Source organism: Mobula hypostoma, chromosome 5, assembly GCF_963921235.1.
Source record: "Mobula hypostoma chromosome 5, sMobHyp1.1, whole genome shotgun sequence".
In the NCBI taxonomy this organism is placed as follows: domain Eukaryota; kingdom Metazoa; phylum Chordata; class Chondrichthyes; order Myliobatiformes; family Myliobatidae; genus Mobula; species Mobula hypostoma.
In genome coordinates this window covers 13,347,217-13,365,968 of record NC_086101.1, presented here as the reverse complement: position 1 = coordinate 13,365,968, position 18,752 = coordinate 13,347,217, and the positions used below count along the sequence as shown (strand labels likewise).

The 18,752-nt window shown below is 45.4% G+C and overlaps 2 protein-coding genes across 3 annotated transcripts in view; one reads left to right on the top strand and one right to left on the bottom strand.

Annotated features, from left to right (window-relative positions):
* Positions 1-14,778, top strand: part of sapcd1 (suppressor APC domain containing 1) — a 28,759-nt gene extending 13,981 nt beyond the window's left edge. The window contains exons 3-5 of one of the 2 annotated variants that reach the window (XM_063048055.1): positions 9,002-9,103; positions 10,961-11,083; positions 13,034-14,778. In XM_063048055.1, the coding sequence (XP_062904125.1) occupies positions 9,002-9,103; positions 10,961-11,083; positions 13,034-13,126 (318 nt within the window). In that variant the 3' untranslated portion in view covers positions 13,127-14,778. The remainder of the gene's footprint in view (positions 1-9,001; positions 9,104-10,960; positions 11,084-13,033) is intronic. The other variant, XM_063048056.1, reaches the window with a different exon arrangement.
* A 192-nt stretch (positions 14,779-14,970) lies between these two features.
* Positions 14,971-18,752, bottom strand: part of LOC134346613 (E3 ubiquitin-protein ligase TRIM39-like) — a 53,571-nt gene continuing 49,789 nt past the window's right edge. Inside the window, exon 10 of the mRNA XM_063048054.1 lies at positions 14,971-16,483. The gene's annotated coding sequence lies outside the window, so the exon portion shown is untranslated. The remainder of the gene's footprint in view (positions 16,484-18,752) is intronic.

Below are 18,752 nucleotides of genomic sequence, written 5' to 3'. Positions count from 1 at the left end.
CGGTGGTAAAGAAGGTGAATGCAATGTTGGCATTCGTTTCTAGTGGTATAGAATATAAGAGCAAGGATGTGATGTTGAGGCTCTATAAGGCACCCGTGAGACCACACTTTTGAGTATTGTGTGCAGTTTTGGGTTCCTTATTTTAGAAAGGATATACTGACATTGGAGAGGGTTTAGAGAAGTTTCATGAGAATGATTCCAGGAATGAAAGGGTTACCATATAAGATGTGTCTGGGACCTTTTGGGCTGTATTCCCTGGAGTTTAGGAGAATGAGGGGGAGATCTTGTAGAAACATTCCCAATGCTAAAAGTCCTGAACAAATTAGATATGGCAAAGTTATTTCCCATGGTAGGGGATTCTAGGACAAGAAGGCATAACTTCAGGATTGAAGGAGTCCTTTTAGAACAGAGATGCAGAGAAATTACATTAGTCAGAGGGTGGTAAATCTGTGGAATTTGTTGCCACGAGCGGCTGTGGAGGCCAAGTCATTGGGTGCATTTAAGGCAGAGATAGTTAGGTTCTTGATTAGCCAGGGCATCAAAGGGTATGGGGAGAAGGCAGGGGTGTGGGGTTGACTGGAAGAATTAGATCAGCCAATGATTGAATGGCAGAGCAGACTCGATGGGCCAAATGTGTACTTCTGCTCTGATATCTCGTGGTCTTATGTTTATGTGAGGAAAGGGGGATTTGGGGGCTAATGTTCTTGTTGCCTTTTGTGCAGGGGGCGGAGAGGAAGTTGCTGTTCTTTATTAGTGCAGAAGGGGTTGGGTTTGCTGTTTCTCTTTGAACTGACTTCCATGGTCGTCTTTGTTTCATGGCTATCTGGAGAAGAAGAATCTCAGAGTTGTTTTCTGCATACATACTTTGAGAATAAAATAATAACTTTGAACCTTTGAAATAATGTTCATAAGCTCATGGACCATTCAGAAATCTGATGGCAGAGAGGAAGAAGCTGTTCCTAAAATGCTGAGTCTGGGTCTTCAGGCTCCTGTACCACCTCTCTGATGGTAGTAATGGGAAGATGGAATGTCCTGGATGATGAGGATTCTTAGTGACAGATGCTGCCTTCCTCAAGATGTCACCCATGGAGGGGAGGCTTGTGCCTGTAATGGAGCTGGCTGAGTTTACAACTCTCTGCAGCTTTTTCCGATCCTGAGCATTGGAGCCTCTATACTAGGATGTGAAGCAAGCAGTTAGAATGCTCTCCACCATACATCTGTAGAAATTTGCCAGAATCTTTGGTAACATACAAAATCTTCTAAACTTCATAGTCATACTTTATTGATCCCGAGGGAAATTGGTTTTCGTTACAGTTCCACCATAAATAATAAATACTAATAGAACCATAAGTAGTTAAATAGTAATATGTAAATTATGCCAGTAAATTATGAAATAAGTCAAGGACCAGCCTATTGGCTCAGGGTGTCTGACCCTCAAAGGGAGGAGTTCTAAAGTTTGATGGCCACAGGCAGGAATGACTTCCTATGATGCTCTGTACTGCACCTCGGAGGAATGAGTCTCTGGCTGAATGTACTCCTGTGCCCACCCAGTACATTATGTAGTGGATGGGAAATATTGTCCAAGATGGCATGCAACTTAGACAGCATCCTCTTTTCAGACACTGCCGTGAGAGAGTCCAGTTCCATCCCCACGACATCACTGGCCTTACGAATGACTTTGTTGATTCTGTTGGTGTCTGCTACCCTCAGCCTGCTGCCCCAGCACACAACAGCAAACATGATGGCACTGGCCACCACAGACTCGTAGAACTTAAATGAAGTATTGTGTTTGGTTTGCTTTATTTGTGATTGCTTGGGCCCAGGGTCTAGTGTTGAACATTTGGCCCCATGACCCATCAATATCACATGACCATCTCAACTCCTGCCTGTCTCCCCCAGGACCTCTGTCCTCCTGTCACAGCCTTCTGTCCCATCAGTGATTCTGCCTCCAGTTCTCACTGGGGCAAAGAATCCCAAAGGTTCACCAGGAAGCAAAGGGGATTTCTCCAATGTTGGGGTCAGCATGCGAGAGATGAGCTGAAGGACCTGTTTCAGTACTCTATGCCTGTGTGTGACTCTGGGTCGATAACTCTATGGCTTTATATGGCTGTTGAGACACTATGGCTCAGTTTGAATGTGGGTCTGTGCAACTGAGAAAATCCAGTGAGACCCAACACAGATTGGGGGATTTGCTTCATTGAGCTTTTTCATTCCATCTGTCATAACAGACAGGATTTCCAGGTAGCCAGCCATTTTAAATCCCCGTCCCATTCCCACACCTTCATGTCTGTCCGCAGCCTCCTCTACTGCCAAGTTAATGCTAGAGGCAGGTTAGAGCAGCAGCACCTCATATTCCAACCTTGATTGTCTTCAATGACAATCTGTCTTCAATTTCTCTCACTTCCAGTAAGCGTCCTCTCACTTTCCTCACCTCTTTCCCCATTGTCTTCTCCTTTTAGATTACACCATTATGAGCCTCTTTCCCTTCCACCTACCATCTCTCAGCCTCTGTCACTATTGCCACTCTTCCCCTCTTCCATCAGCCTATCTCTTCTCATCACTTGGATCCATCCACTGCTGCCAGCTTTGCCCACATCTTTGTATTGCCTCTTTTCCCGGTTCGGATGAAGGTTTCAACCCAAAACATCCAGTGCCCATTTCCCTCCACAGATGCTGCCTGACCCACTGAGCTCCCCCCCAGTGTTGTGTGTGTTGCTCTTGGTTTCCAGCATCTGCAGTTTCTTGTGTCTCTGTCTTTAAAACTGAAGCATTTTAATGGACATCGGAATGAGCTGGGTGAGAGGTAGATTATGGCAGAGATTCACGTATTCACATGCAGAAAGCAACCCTGCAGTTCAGCGAGACAATGCTGAATATCGGGGATCAATCCCTCCCCACATTCCCATCATTTCCCCCTGTTTCTATCTTTCCATAGAACCATAGAACCATAGAAACTACAGCACAGAAACAGGCCTTTTGGCCCTTCTTGGCGGTGCCGAACCATTTTCTGCCTAGTCTTACTGACCTGCACACAGACCATATCCCTCCATACACCTCCCATCCATGTATCTGTCCAATTTATTCTTAAATGTTAAAAAAGAACCGGCATTTACCAACACACATCAAAGTTGCTGGTGAACGCAGCAGGCCAGGCAGCATCTGTAGGAAGAGGTGCAGTCGACGTTTCAGGCCGAGACCCTTTGTCAGGTCTTGGCCTGAAAGGTCGACTGCAACTCTTCCTACAGATGCTGCCTGGCCTGCTGCGTTCACCAGCAACTTTGATGTGTGTTGCTTGAATTTCCAGCATCTGCAGAATTCCTGTTGTTTGCCCGCATTTACCACCTCGTCTGGCAGCCCATTCCATACTCTCACCACTCTGTGTGAAGAAGCCCCCCCTAATGTTCCCTTTAAACTTTTCCCCCCTCACCCTTAACCCATGTCCTCTGCTTTTTTTTCTCCCCTTGCCTCAGTGGAAAAAGCCTGCTTGCATTCACTCTATCTATACCCATCATAATGCAAGGAGCATTCGTAATAAGGTGGATGAATTGAAAGTGCAGATTGTTGTTAATGATTATGATATAGTTGGGATCACAGAGACATGGCTCCAGGGTGACCAGGGATGGGAGCTCAACGTTCAGGGATATTCAATATTCAGGAGGGATAGACGTGAAGGAAGGGGAGGTGGTGTGGCGTTGCTGGTTAAAGAAGAGATTAACGCAATAGAAAGGAAGGACATAAGCCGGGAAGATGTGGAATCGATATGGGTAGAGCTGCGTAACACTAAGGGGCAGAAGACGCTGGTGGGAGTTGTGTACAGGCCACCTAACAGTAGTATTGAGGTCGGAGATGGTATTAAACAGGAAATTAGAAATGTGGCAATAAAGGAACAGCAGTTATAATGGGTGACTTCAATCTACATGTAGATTGGGTGAACCAAATTGGTAAAGGTGCTGAGGAAGACGATTTCTTGGAATATATGCGGGATGGTTTTTTGAACCAACATGTCGAGGAACCAACTAGAGAGCAGGCTATTCTGGACTGGGTTTTGAGCAATGAGGAAGGGTTAATTAGTGATCTTGTCGTGAGAGGCCCCTTGGGTAAGAGTGACCATAATATGGTGGAATTCTTCATTAAGATAGAGAGTGACATAGTTAATTCAGAAACAAAGGTTCTGAACTTAAAGAGGGGTAACTTTGAAGGTATGAGACGTGAATTAGCTAAGATAGACTGGCAAATGACACTGAAAGGATTGACGGTGGATATGCAATGGAAGCATTTAAAGGTTGCATGGATGAACTACAACAATTGTTCATCCCAGTTTGGCAAAAGAATAAATCAAGGAAGGTAGTGCACCCGTGGCTGACAAGAGAAATTAGGGATAGTATCAATTCCAAAGAAGAAGTATACAAATTAGCCAGAGAAAGTGGCTCACCTGAGGACTGGGAGAAATTCAGAGTTCAGCAGAGGAGGACAAAGGGCTTAATTAGGAAGGGGAAAAAAGATTGAGAGAAAACTGGCAGGGAACATAAAAACGGACTGTAAAAGCTTTTATAGATATGTAAAAAGGAAAAGGCTGGTAAAGACAAATGTAGGTCCCCTGCAGACAGAAACAGGTGAATTGATTATGGGGAGCAAGGACATGGCAGACCAATTCAATAATTACTTTGGTTCTGTCTTCACTAAGGAGGACATAAAGAATCTTCCAGAAATAGTAGGGGACAGAGGGACAAGTGAGATGGAGGAACTGAGCAAAATACATGTTAGTAGGCAAGTGGTGTTAAGTAAATTGAAGGGATTGAAGGCAGATAAATCCCCAGGGCCAGATGATCTGCACCCTAGAGTGCTTAAGGAAGTAGCCCAAGAAATAGTGGATGCATTAGTGATAATTTTTCAAAACTCGTTAGATTCTGGACTAGTTCCTGAGGATTGGAGGGTGGCTAATGTAACTCCACTTTTTAAAAAAGGAGGGAGAGAGAAACCGGGGAATTATAGACCGGTTAGCCTAACGTCGGTGGTGGGGAAACTGCTGGAGTCAGTTATCAAGGATGTGATAACAGCACATTTGGAAAGCGGTGAAGTGATTGGACAAAGTCAGCATGGATTTGTGAAAGGAAAATCATGTCTGACGAATCTCATAGAATTTTTTGAGTATGTAACTAGTAGAGTGGATAGGGGAGAACCAGTGGATGTGGTATATTTGGATTTTCAAAAGGCTTTTGACAAGGTCCCACACGGGAGATTAGTGTGCAAACTTAAAGCACACGGTATTGGGGGTAAGGTATTGGTGTGGGTGGAGAATTGGTTAGCAGACAGGAAGCAAAGAGTGGGAATAAACGGGACCTTTTCAGAATGGCAGGCGGTGACTAGTGGGGTACCGCAAGGCTCAGTGCTGGGACCCCAGTTGTTTACAATATAAATGACTTGGATGAGGGAATTAAATGCAGCATCTCCAAGTTTGCGGATGACACGAAGCTGGGTGGCAGTGTTAGCTGTGAGGAGGATGCTAAGAGGATGCAGGGTGACTTGGATAGGTTGGGTGAGTGGGCAAATTCATGGCAGATGCAATTTAATGTGGATAAATGTGAAGTTATCCACGTTGGTGGCAAAAATAGGAAAACAGATTATTATCTGAATGGTGGCCGATTAGGAAAAGGGGAGGTGCAACGAGACCTGGGTGTCATTATACACCAGTCATTGAAAGTGGGCATGCAGGTACAGCAGGCGGTGAGAAAGGCGAATGGTATGCTGGCATTTATAGCGAGAGGATTCGAGTACAGGAGCAGGGAGGTACTACTGCAGTTGTACAAGGCCTTGGTGAGACTACACCTGGAGTATTGTGTGCAGTTTTGGTCCCCTAATCTGAGGAAAGACATCCTTGCCTTAGAAGGGAGTACAAAGAAGGTTCACCAGATTGATTCCTGGGACGGCAGGACTTTCATATGAAGAAAGACTGGATGAACTGGGCTTGTACTCGTTGGAATTTAGAAGATTGAGGGGGGATCTGATTGAAACGTATAAGATCCTAAAGGGATTAGACAGGCTAGATGCAGGAAGATTGTTCCCGATGTTGGGGAAGTCCAGAACGAGGGGCCACAGTTTGAGGATAGAGGGGAAGCCTTTTAGGACCGAGATTAGGAAAAACTTCTTCACACAGAGAGTGGTGAATCTGTGGAATTCTCTGCCACAGGAAACAGTTGAGGCCAGTTCATTGGCTATTTTTAAGAGGGAGTTAGATATGGCCCTTGTGGCTACGGGGGTCAGGGGGTATGGAGGGAAGGCTGGGGCGGGGTTCTGAGTTGGATGATCAGCCATGATCATAATAAATGGCGGTGCAGGCTCAAAGGGCCGAATGGCCTACTCCTGCACCTATTTTCTATGTTTCTATGTTTCTATAATTTTATATACCTCTATCAAATCTCCCCTCATTCTTCTACGCTCCAGGGAATGAATTCCTAACCTAGTCAACCTTTCTCTGTAACTGAGTTTCTCAAGTCCCGGCAACATCCTTGTAAACCTTCTCTGCACTCTTTCAACCTTATTTATATCCTTCCTGTAATTTGGTGACCAAAACTGAACACAATACTCCAGATTTGGCCTCACCAATGCCTTGTACAACCTCATCATAACATTCCAGCTCTTATAATCAATCCTTTGATTAATAAAGGCCAATGTACCAAAACCTCTCTTTACGACCCTATCTACCTGTGACGCCACTTTTAGGGAATTTTGTATCTGTATTCCCAGATCCCTCTGTTCCACTGCACTCCTCAGTGCCTTACCATTAACCCTGTATGTTCTACGTTGGTTTGTCTTTCCAACGTGCAGTACCTCAGACTTGTCTGTATTAAACTCCATCTGCCATTTTTCAGCCCATTTTTCCAGCTGGTCCAAGTCCCTCTGCAGACTCTGAAAACCTTCCTCACTGTCTACTACACTTCCAATCTTTGTATCATCAGCAAATTTGCTGATCTAATTTACCACATTATCATCCAGATCATTGATATAGATGACAAATAACAATGGACCCAGCACTGATCCCTGTGGCACACCACTAGTCACAGGCCTCCACTCAGAGAAGCAATTCTCTAACACCACTCTCTGGCTTCTTCCATCGAGCCAATGTCTAATCCAATTTACCACCTCTCCATGTATACCTAGTGACTGAATTTTCCTAACTAACCTCCCATGCGGGACCTTGTCAAAGGCCTTACTGAAATCCATGTAGACAATATCCACTGCCTTCCCTTCATCCACTTTCCTGGTAACCTCCTCGAAAAACTCCAGTAGATTGGTCAAACATGACCTACCACGCATAAAGCCATGTTGACTCTCCCTAATAAGTCCCAGTCTATCCAAATGCTTGTAGATTCAGTCTCTTAGTACTCCCTCCAATAACTTACCTACTACCGATGTTAAACTTACTGGCCTATAATTTCCCGGATTACTTTTCGATCCTTTTTTAAACAACGGAACAACATGAGCCACTCTCCAATCCTCCGGCACCTCACTTGTAGACAGCGACATTTAAAATATTTCAGCCAGGGCCCCTGCAATTTCAACACTAGTCTCCTTCAAGGTCCGAGGGAACACTCTGTCAGGTCCCGGGGATTTATCCACTTTAACTTTCCTCAAGACAGCAAGGACCTCCTCCTTTTCGATCTGTACAGTTTCCATGATCTCACTACTTGATTCCCTCAATTCCATAGACTTCATGGCAGTTTCCTTAGTAAATACAGACGCAAAAAACCTATTTAAGATCTCCCCCATTTCCTTTGGTTCAACACATAGCCGACCACTCTGATCTTCAAGAGGCCCAATTTTATCCCTTACAATCCTTTTGCTCTTAATATACCTGTAAAAGCTGTTTGGATTATCCTTCACTTTGACTGCCAAGGCAACCTCATGTCTTTTAGCCCTCCTGATTTCTTTCTTAAGCATTTTCTTGCACTTCTTATACTCCTCAAGCACCTTATTTACTCCCTGTTTCCTATACATGTCATACAACTCCCTCTTCTTCTTTATCAGAGTTGCAATATCCCTTGAGAACCAAGGTTCCTTATTCCTATTCACCTTGCCTTTAATCCTGACAGGAACATACAAATTCTGCACTCTCAAAATTTCTGCTTTGAAGGCTTCACCTACCAATCACATCTTTGCCAGAGAACAACCTGCCCCAATCCACGCTTTTTAGATCCTTTCTCATTTCTTCAAATTTGGCCTTCTTCCAGTTAAGAACCTGAACCCTAGGACCAGATCTATCCTTGTCCATGATCAAGTTGAAACTAATGTTCCCTTACAGACTAGGGGCAATTCAGAGGCCAATTAACCCGCATGTTTATGAGGAAACCAGAGCACCCAAGGGAGGCCCACACAGCCATAGGGAGAATGTGCAAACTCCTCACAGAGAAGAGTGGAGACCAGGATCGAACTTCAATTTCTGGCGCTGGGAGGGGACGGCTTTACCCACCCCATCACAGAGAGAATAGTGCATGTCTGGAAGTCCCTTTCTCAAACATGTTGAAGTCATGGAAAATCCCAAAGCTGAGGCTGCTGTTTCTGTTGGGTAACAGATGGCATCGTGTAAACTCCGCACAGATTTACGACTTATGCCAACTGATGTTCTCAGAATTACTTTCACTTGCATAGTTTGTCTTCCATTGTACATTGGTTATTTGTCAGATTTGTTTTTATTACTTGGAGATACAATACAGTAACAGGCCCAACGAACCTGCATCATCCATGTGACCAATTAGCCTACTAACCTGTACATCTTTGGAATGTGGGAGGAAACCAGAGCACCCGGAGGAAGTCCACATAGTCATGGGGAGAATGTACACACTCCTTTCAGACGGCAGTGGAATTAAACTCAGATCATTGGCATTGTAATAGCATTACATTTTTGGAATGTGAGAGGAGAAAGGATTGGAAGTTGGGAAATGTGAATATGGATTCTGATTTTTGTATTATTTTCTTTCTCTGCTTTCCTACCCACTTCCTCCAGGAATACACGCTTAAGTATTTCCCAGACCGTGCCAGCCTCCTTCTGGACAAAATCCAACATGCCAACGTCTGCCTCCGCAGCTTCATTTCCTGTGCAGAACTGGTCAGTTTCTCCACTGTAAAAACATTCTGCGTTTAGAACCATGGAGCACTAAAGCACATTTAGTGATTTATTTACAACTTCAGCGTGGAACAGGGCTTTCCAGTCTAACGAGCTGCACCGGCCTGCAACCCACCTATTTAACCCTTGCCTAGTCACAGGACAATTTACAACGGCCAATTAACCTACTAATCACCATGTGTTTGGGCTATGGGAGGAAAACAGAGCACTTGGTGGAAACCAACATGCACAAGGGAAGAAAGTACAAACTTTCTTACAGGGACGTCGAAATTGGACTCCGAGCTCTGACGCCCCAAGCTGCAACAGCATCTCGCTAACTGTGCCACCAGTGTTGACTCTGTGTTGATAAACAGAAGAGGAAGGAGTGACTGAAATATGGAGATATGTGGCAGAGTTTCAGACAGTGGGCCAGGGGGACTGGCTATTGTTTCCCTAGGGCTACAACGAGGCAGGTTCCAGCTCCTGAGAGATAACATCCTCTGTCTCCAAGCCAGCCCCTTGTTGTCACTCTCACTCCTTCCCTGTCTCGTTCCTGCCCATCCTCCTGCTGTTGCCCTCTTGCCTGCTCCCCACCACCCGACACCTCAGCCTCTTTCCCACTCCTTACCATAGAGCACATTGAGAACGAGGGGAGATTTGTTTGAGGTATACAAAATCATGAGGTGTATAGATAGGGTAAATGCAAGCAGGCTTTCTCCACTGAGGTTGGGCAGGACTAGAACTTGAAGTTGTGGGTTAAGGGTGAAAGGTGAAATATTTAAGGGGAACCTGAGGGGGAACTTCTTCACTGTGAGGCTGGTGAGAGTGTGGACGAGCTGACAGCTGAAGTGGTGGTGGACCATTTGCAGCATTTAAGAGAAGGTTGGATAAGTACTTGGATGAGAGGAGGATGGAGGGCCATGGTCCATGTGGGGGTCGATGGCACGAGGCAGAAAAATAGGTTGGCTGGGGCCAGAAAGGTCTTTTTCTGTGCTCAACGGACTAAAGATTCTTCCGTTCTGACGTCAGATCTCTGAACAATCCCTACATCCAAGAATGCTACCGTGTTATCCCCTTTAGAAAAGCAATTTATTTATTTATTTATTTATTTATTTATTTGATTTTGGGAAGGAAGATAGATTAGCTTTATTTGCCATATGTACATTGAAACACAGTGAAATGTGCCATTTGCTTCACTGACCAGCACAGTCTGAGGGTGTACTGAGACAGCCAACAAATATCGCCACACTTCCAGAGCTAACATTGCTTGCCCACAACTCACTAATCTGAACCCATATGTCGTTGGAAAATTTAATGTCTTTGCATTGGACTGTTACCTAAAAACCACAAATAAAATGTCATGTATATAGTTAAACTAAATCAGATTCTGATTAATCCATCACAATCATTTAGAAAGCAGCAGGAAACTATTAATTTACCTTGAAGTGTTCCACACACCAAAGCACTAATTTATCCCTCTGGGAAGAACATTATTGGTTGGGGTGGAGGTGACTCTTCCCATCTTACCGGATGGTGAAGGTGACGGCTCACAGCACTGATGAGCCAGGCACAGTCAGTGTGGAGTCTGCACTTTCTCGATGTGACTTGCATGGGTTTTGTCCGGTTGCTCCAGTTTCCTCCCACGGTCCAAACATGGGCATGTTGCTGGGAACAATAGATTGCCCCGGATGTGTAGGTGATGGAGGGAATTTAAGGCGTTGATGGCAGTGTAGGGTAAAGCTAAATTGGTACAAATAGCTGACCCCAAGGGCCTGCTTCAGAGCTTAGCAATTCTATGACACTACAGTTTGGAGGTTAAGCTGTTTTTTTTCTGGGCTGAACAGACATTTCTCTCTCCAGGTGTTGCAGCCTCCCGACTTCACTGAGATCTCCTGCAGTCAGCGCCCACGGAGGAGGGAGAGTGACCGATCCCACCAGCAGGCTGTGGCCTTACTGAAGCAGCAGAACCAGCTGCTGACCAAGGTACTGAACACCTCCACTGTGTCCAATGTTGGTCATCCTGCGCAGGGAGCACAGAGAACAGGCCTTTTGGTCCATAATATTGTGCCAACCTTAAAGATCCATCCAATAGCAGAGGGTGCTTCACACCAACTCTGGCTGGACCAGAGTTAATGTATGAGGAATGTTTGATGGCATTAGGCCTTTACTCACTGGAGTTCAGAAGAATGGGGGGTGGGGGATGGAAATCACATTGAGATCTATTGAATATTGAAAGACCTAGATAGATTGGAAATGGAAAGGATGTTTCCTGTAGTGTGAGAGGGCAGAGCCTCAGAATAGAAGGATGTCCCTTCAGAACAGGGGCTCCCAACCTGGGGTCCATGGTCTTCTCCTGTAATGGTAGGGGCCCATGGCATTAAAAAGGTTGGGAGGTTAAGCACAGAGATGAGGAAGAATTTCTTGAGCCAGAGGGAGGTGAATCTGTGGAATTCATTGCCACACACGGATGCAGAAGCCAAGTCATTGAGGACAATTAAAGCTGAAGTTGATTGGTTCTTGATTAGTAAGGGTGTCAGAGGTTACAAGGAGAAGGCAGAAGAATGGGTTGAGGAGGGAAAATAAATCAGCCAAGATTGAATGACAGAGTGGACTCGATGGGTTGAGTGGCCTAATTCTGCTCTATGCCTTATGGTCATAGGGTCGAGAGCTGCCCGAAGTCAACCCGATTCTGCATCAACACCCAGGCTGAAGTCATCTGGTTTGAGCTGGGTCTTTGTTCCTGCTTTCATCATCCAGTGCGAGGTTCCTGCTTTATTTTTTGGATGGGTTTGGACATTTCGTGCCCATCCCTGCACTGCCTCTTGAGCAGGTGGTGGTAACTGCTGTCCTTGAAACTCTAATGCATATCCTGCCACGGCATGTTGTGTGGTAGTTCTAGGACAACACCGGAGGACTGATCTGGTGTTTCGAAGTCAGGACGGCTGTGAATCGTAGGGGAGCCTGTGAGTGGTGGTGTTCCCATGTGCCCACTGCCCTTGTCCTCAAGGGTGGTGGGTGGAGCTTTGCACAGCAAATTCCAGGCGATCAGGCGCAGAGGAGAATACAACAGGAACATTGAGTATTTCTTTTCCTTCAAGAAAGGAAGCTGTACCAAAATGACATTGGGAATGCGCGGGTTTGTTGGATGTGTAAAGATTGGATGTGAGTACGTTTGTGAGGGAGAGGAGAGGGAGAAAGTGATGAGAGGGAGATGAGGAGGTGGCAGGAGAGAAATGGCAAGATAGAGGGAGAGAGATGGAAGGAGAGAGAGGAAGAGATAGAAACAGAGGAAGAGATGGAAACAGAGGAAGAGACAGGACTCCTGGGAAATACAGATAAGGGACAGAGATGGACTCAATTGAAGCATTTAAGAGCTGGGGTGGGTTGTGGGGGGATAATGACAAAGTTAATGTGGAGAGATGATTCTCTTGTGAAAATATAGAGCAGAATAAATGAGGTTAATGAGATGTTTTTCCTGAGATTTGAGTTTTTGAAACCTCTCTGCAAAGGGGGCTGGAAGGAGAGACCTTCAATATTTCTAATACAGCGGTACATTGTTGATAAGTGGGCAGGGGCATGAAAGATTACTTGGCAAAAGTCAAGAATGCAGAGTAGAGATTTCAACTGGATTAGCCATGTTTTGATGGAAAACCACATATAGAGGGGATGAATGGCCTCTCTTGAATTTGTATGACCCAAGAACGTGCTGTAGTGAAGTCCTTGAGAAGCAGTTGGGAGAAATCCCCTGACAACATTCAATACCCACAAACCCAGCAGCTGTTTAATGTGGCTAGCATGTAGACAGTGGGCTGAAGAGTCCACAGGAGAAGGGTTGTATCAGAATGTGCTACCCCATCCCTGACACCCAACGTACGCCGTTAAAAGGGAACAGGATGGAGAATGTCACTGGTCACTCACATTTCTGCTCCACAGGAAGTGTCAAGGAAAAGACAGTGGATCGCGCAGCTGGAGAAGGAGAACTCAACACTGATCAGACGGCTGCTGGACGCCCATTTCCAGTACTAGGCTCACCCAGCATGTGCTGGAAGTCTGGAATGAAGTGGAAAATGTGGTGGGACCGTCGAGGGGAGCACGGGAACTCTGGGATAATTGGGTGCTGAGGCATTTTTCGCGACACTTTGGCCAATTGCGACGACTTTAGGAGCCCGCCCATTGACAGTGGCTGACCAATGGACCCCACTCCCCCCCCTCCCCCATTCATAAAACCATGGGCTGGAATTTCATGTTGTCACAATTGCAGGTTGCAAAATCTCAGTTGAAATGTGAACATACATCAACAGGCATTTACCGCACAGTTACAAGAACACCAAGTGGCCCAGGATGGCTCCTCCTCCTGTACAGTACATTATAGCCCCACATGTGGACAGGTGCATGGGTAGAGTCATAGATCAATACAGCAAAGATACAGGCCCTTTGGCCATCTAGTCCATGCTGGCCACGGTGCCCACCCAGCTAGTTCCAATTTCCTGCTTTTGGCCCATTATCCCTAAAAGCCCTGTCCCTCTATGTCCTGACTTGTCAAATGATACTATTGCACCTGCTTCAACCCCTTCCTCTGGCAGCTCCTTCCACACCTGACCATCCACCCTGGGCAGAAAAAGTTTTCTTGTCAGGTCTCTTTTAAATCTTTCCCCTTACACCCCTGAGAAATAGACTTTTATTGTATACCATTCTTTTACATTCTGAAACATTTTATTGTATTTCTTTGTTTTTGTGTAAATGTCTGTAAGAAAACGAATCTCAAAGTAGTATCTGGTAACATTTATGTACTTAGATAATAAATTTGCATTGACTTGGACTACATTCATTTCCCTCGCTCAAGTCTCATCCCTTTCTCTGGTAGATCAGATTCACCGATCTCTACAACACCATTCCCAGATTCCAGGAACTGGTAAATTAAAAAAAAAAGTAACAAAATCTCCCCATCGTTCTTTTGCCAGCACTTTTAGATCTCTGTGCTCTAATCACTGAACACCATTTCTCCCTCCCCTCCATGAGATCACTTAGAACATTTCTGCAAGAATAACATTTCTGCCTCAAACAAAGGGCTAAAAATACTCAGCAGGCCAAACAGCATTTGTGAGGAGGGAACCTGTTTCATGTCCATTCTGATCACCTTGTTATAGGATGCATGTTGAGGCATTAGAGAGGATGCAGAGGTCCATAGATCTCTCACAGTTGTCATGTATGTTGATAGCTTAGAAGGAGCATGATGTGTTGGCCTTCATTAGTCAGAGGATTGATTTCAACAGCTGCTGTTAATATTGCAGCTCTGTGAAACTCTGGTAATGCAGCACATGGACTATTGTGCTTAGGTCTGGTTACCTGATTACCGGAAGGACATGGAAGCTTCTGAGAGGGTGCAGACAAGATTTACCAGGAGGCTGCCTGGAAAGGGAGCATTTCTTATGAGGATGGGTTGAGTGAACTATGGCTTTTCTGTTTGGAGAGAAGGATGTTGAGAAGTCACTTGATAGAGGTGTACAAGATGATAAGAGGCATAGATAGAGTGGACAGCCAGAGACTGGGCAGTACAGGGACTGTAGGTTTGCCAGGACAAGCCCTACGTCACTTAGCTAAAAAATAGTCGCAGTGCAATCACTCGAGTAGAGTATGCTGTTCTTCCAAGGGGTTAATTCCCATACTGGAGAGGTCTGTGTATGATTTTGTTTAATGTGGGGAGGCTGATGCACAGGCAGCCATGACAAGGTGACAGTCCTCAGAGAAGAAAAGTACACCCATTTCCTCAGACCTTTGAATTCCCTCTCCCCTGCGCTGCCCCACCCCACCTCACTCTTCATTATTTCACATTAACACAATCCTTTCAAAGAGAATTGTTTTTACTTTGTTTATGTTAAGGGAATTCCAAATTGTATTTCAATCACTTGTTATTTCAAGAGGCAAAGTGATTCAAGTTGTTGAAACGGCAGAGATTAGCATTATCAACATTCCCAGGCAAACCTATTTTTGCAACAAATGTTATCAGTTGATAATCCTGCAAATTAAATTTAAAAATCACAGCAGCAGGACAATTGAAAGCACTCAAGTTTATAGCATCACTTATAGATTGAAAACCCCAAACAAGCCAACATTCTTGGAACAGAACAATAAATGTCTACTTAAGCTCATGGCAGCTCTAAATTGGGAGAAGGAGGAGAGGGGTGGGGTGGGGTAAGATCAGCCATGATCTTATTGAATGGCGGAGCAGGCTCGACGGGCCAGATGGCCTCCTCCTGCTGCTATTGATTATGTTCTTATGTAATGGCCGGTGTGTCTACTCACAGTGGGAGAAGGGTGAATGAATGCTGGGAAGGAGCAAGTAGACAGGACAGTGGGTGGGGAGAAACAGGATTGGGGGTTGGTGATGGGGGGAAAACAAGATGGGAATAACTGAATTGAGATCCTATACAACCGGGGGAAACAAGATGGGAATAACTGAATTGAGATCCTATACAACCAGAGCAACATGGAGATTATCACAAACTGACATGGCTGTGACCTGCTGAAATACTGGGTAGTCAGTTAATGACTCCAAGGCAGATCAAAGTGAGGGAATCCATCGGTAAATATTCAGTTGATTTTCTTGTTGACACTGCACTGTTGCAGAAAACAAATCCTTTTCAAACCCTATCAGCCTTCACCTTGAGACAGGTGTAAAGGGAGCTGGGTTACAGTGAGGGTGTTTGAGCAATGATCTTGCCAGAAAGGTGAGAAGAACAAGTGGGTGAGGAATGAGGTCCACTCTCTTTCTTCAAACGCTAACATCGGTCTATTGGTCACCAGCAGTGCACATCCCTAAACCTGGATTTGGTCACAGAGAACGCTGGCACTGGAAGTGGAGTCCGCCTTGTCAGTGCGAGGTGAGAGAACCTGCACAAGATTTTCTGTAAACTCCCAGGGGAACAGACGGCAGCTGGGGATGTTCACAGCCTTGGGCCACAAGCCATCATCTGGATATTCTGAAGGGGGAGACGGAGGGGGGCTGAAATCCAAGCTCAACCCCTCTGAAAAATGCCTGGTGTTTCAGTGGCGCAGCGGGTAGAGATGCTGTATCACGGCTCCAGACCCGGGTTTGATCCAGAACTCCCGACAACTGGCAGCTAACCAATTCCTACTCCCCCACCTCACATGGCAACTACATGACAGCAGGAACTTCATGTAACCATCACCAACCCATCCTTGAGTTTAAGCTCAAGCCAGATCCGGTGTGAAGAACTGCCACACCATCCTTCAGGTGTACGCAGTCGCAGGAGAGCGGTTAAAATCCCAGCACGCTCCCTGCTGCACTCAAAAGGTCAGATCATCTTCTCAGTTCCTCATGGCCTCTTCCCACTTCTGCTGTTCCGTCTCGCTTTGCTTCAACTGTGGAAACAAAGGAGTAAGTCAAATCCAGCTCAGGATGCACTGCACAGATACGTAAGCAGGAGGCTTATCCCATCTTCCACATTCCATCATTCAAACAGGATCATGGGTGACTTACAATTCAACCCCTTTCTCCTCTGCATCCCTTCATATCTCGGGTGAGTGGAAATATATCAGTTCCAGATTTAAAACTGACATGTTTTGGCAAATTCCCCAAATCCCTGCCACTCCCTGTTGGCAGAATAATTTCCAAATGTGGAAACTCTGCCATTTGAAAGCAGCAATGTGGTGTGTCACTGGTTACACACAATCCCAGTGCATGGTCGATACAGAAAACATCTCCCTCTGCACTGCTCCATCCCACACTCACAAGGTAGGTACACAGTGCAAAGCTCTCTTCACACACTCCCTGGGTAGGTACACAGTGCAAAGCTCTCTTCACACACTCCCTGGGTTGGTACACAGAGGAAAGCTCTCTCCACATAGTGCAAGGATAGAGAAACAGTGGAAAGTTCTCTCCACACACTCCCAGAGTAAGTACTGTGTTTGTTACCTTCATTGCAAAATACTATATTCTGCACTCAGACAGAATAGATTCTGCAGATGCTGGAAACATTGAGCACCACACAATGTACTGGAGGAGCTCAACAGGTCAGGCAGCAGTCAGCATCTCAGTTCAAGTTCAAGTTTAATTGTCATTCAACCACACACGAATACCTATGAACACAGCCAAATGAAACAGCCTTCCTCTGGGGTCAAGATGCAAAACACAGTACCACAGTCACACACAGCACAAGACACATATCACACATATAGCAGTGAAGCAGTTCATACGCAAATGCAGCAGGACCTGGACAATATCCAGGCTTGGGCTGACAAATGGCAAGGAACATTCGAGCCATGCAAGTGCCAAGCAATGACCATCTCCAACAAGAGAGGCTCTCACCATTGTCACTTGACATTCAGTGGCATCACCATCACTGAATCCCCTACTGGGGGTTATTATTGACAGGAAACTGAACTGTTCTACTTTTTATTAGGTACAGTCAAGAGTACTAGGGAGAAAGTGCTTGGGAAGCTAAATCGACTAAGAATAGATGAGTCTCCCAGACCGGATGAGATGCACCCATGGGTTCTGAAGGAGGTGGCTTTGGAGATTGTGGAGGCATTGGAAATGATCTTCCAAGAATCATTAGACTCTGGCATCGTTCCGGAGGACTGGAAGGTCGCAAATGTAGTTCTGCTGTTTAAGAAAGCAGGGAGGCAGCAAAAACAAAGTTACAGACCTATTAGTCTGACATCAGTAGTTGGAAAGTTATTGGAGTCGATCCTCAAGGATGATGTTATGAAATACCTCAAGGTGCATGACAAGATAGGTCCAAGCCAGCATGGTTTCATGAAGGGAAGATCCTGCCTCACCAATCTCCAATAGGATTGACAAGGGAGAAGCTGTGGATGTTGTGTATTTGGATTTTTAAAAGGCCTTCGATACGGTGCCGCATATGAGGCTGCTTAATAAGATGAGAGCTCATGGAATTACAGGAAAGATATTGGAATGGGTGGAGCATTGGCTGATAGGCAGAAAGCAAAGGGCGGGAATAAAGGGATCCTATTCTGATTGGTTGCTGGTTACTAGTGGTGTTCCGCAGGGGTCAGTGTTGGGGACGCTTCTTTTTACAATGTATATCGATGATTTAGATTATGGATTGAATGGTTTTGTGGCTAAGTTTGCGGATGACACCAGGATAGGTGGAGGAGTAGGAAGTGTTGAAGAAACAGAAAGGTTGCAGAGAAACTTGGCCAGTTTAGGAGAGTGGGCAAAGAAATGGCAGATGAGATACAATGTTGAAAAATGTATGGTTGTACATTTTGGAAAAAGAAATAATCAGGCAGATTATTATTCAGATGGGGAGAAAATTCAAAAATCGGAATTGCAAAGGGACTTGGGGGTCCTCGTGCAGGATACCCTAAAGGTTAACCACCAGGTTGGATCGGCAGTAAGGAAAGCGAATGCTATGTTGGCATTCATTTCAAGAGGAATAGTGTATAAGAGTAAGGAGGTGTTGATGAGGCTCAATGGGGCACTGGTGAGACCTCATATGGAATACTGTGTGCAGTTTTGGGCCCCCTATCTTAGAAGGGATGTTCTGATGTTGGAGAGAGTTCAGAGAAGATTTACGAGGATGCTTCCTGGAATGCAGGGGCTAACATATGAGGAATGTCTGTCGGCTCTTGGACTGTATTCATTATAGAAGAATGAGAGGGGATG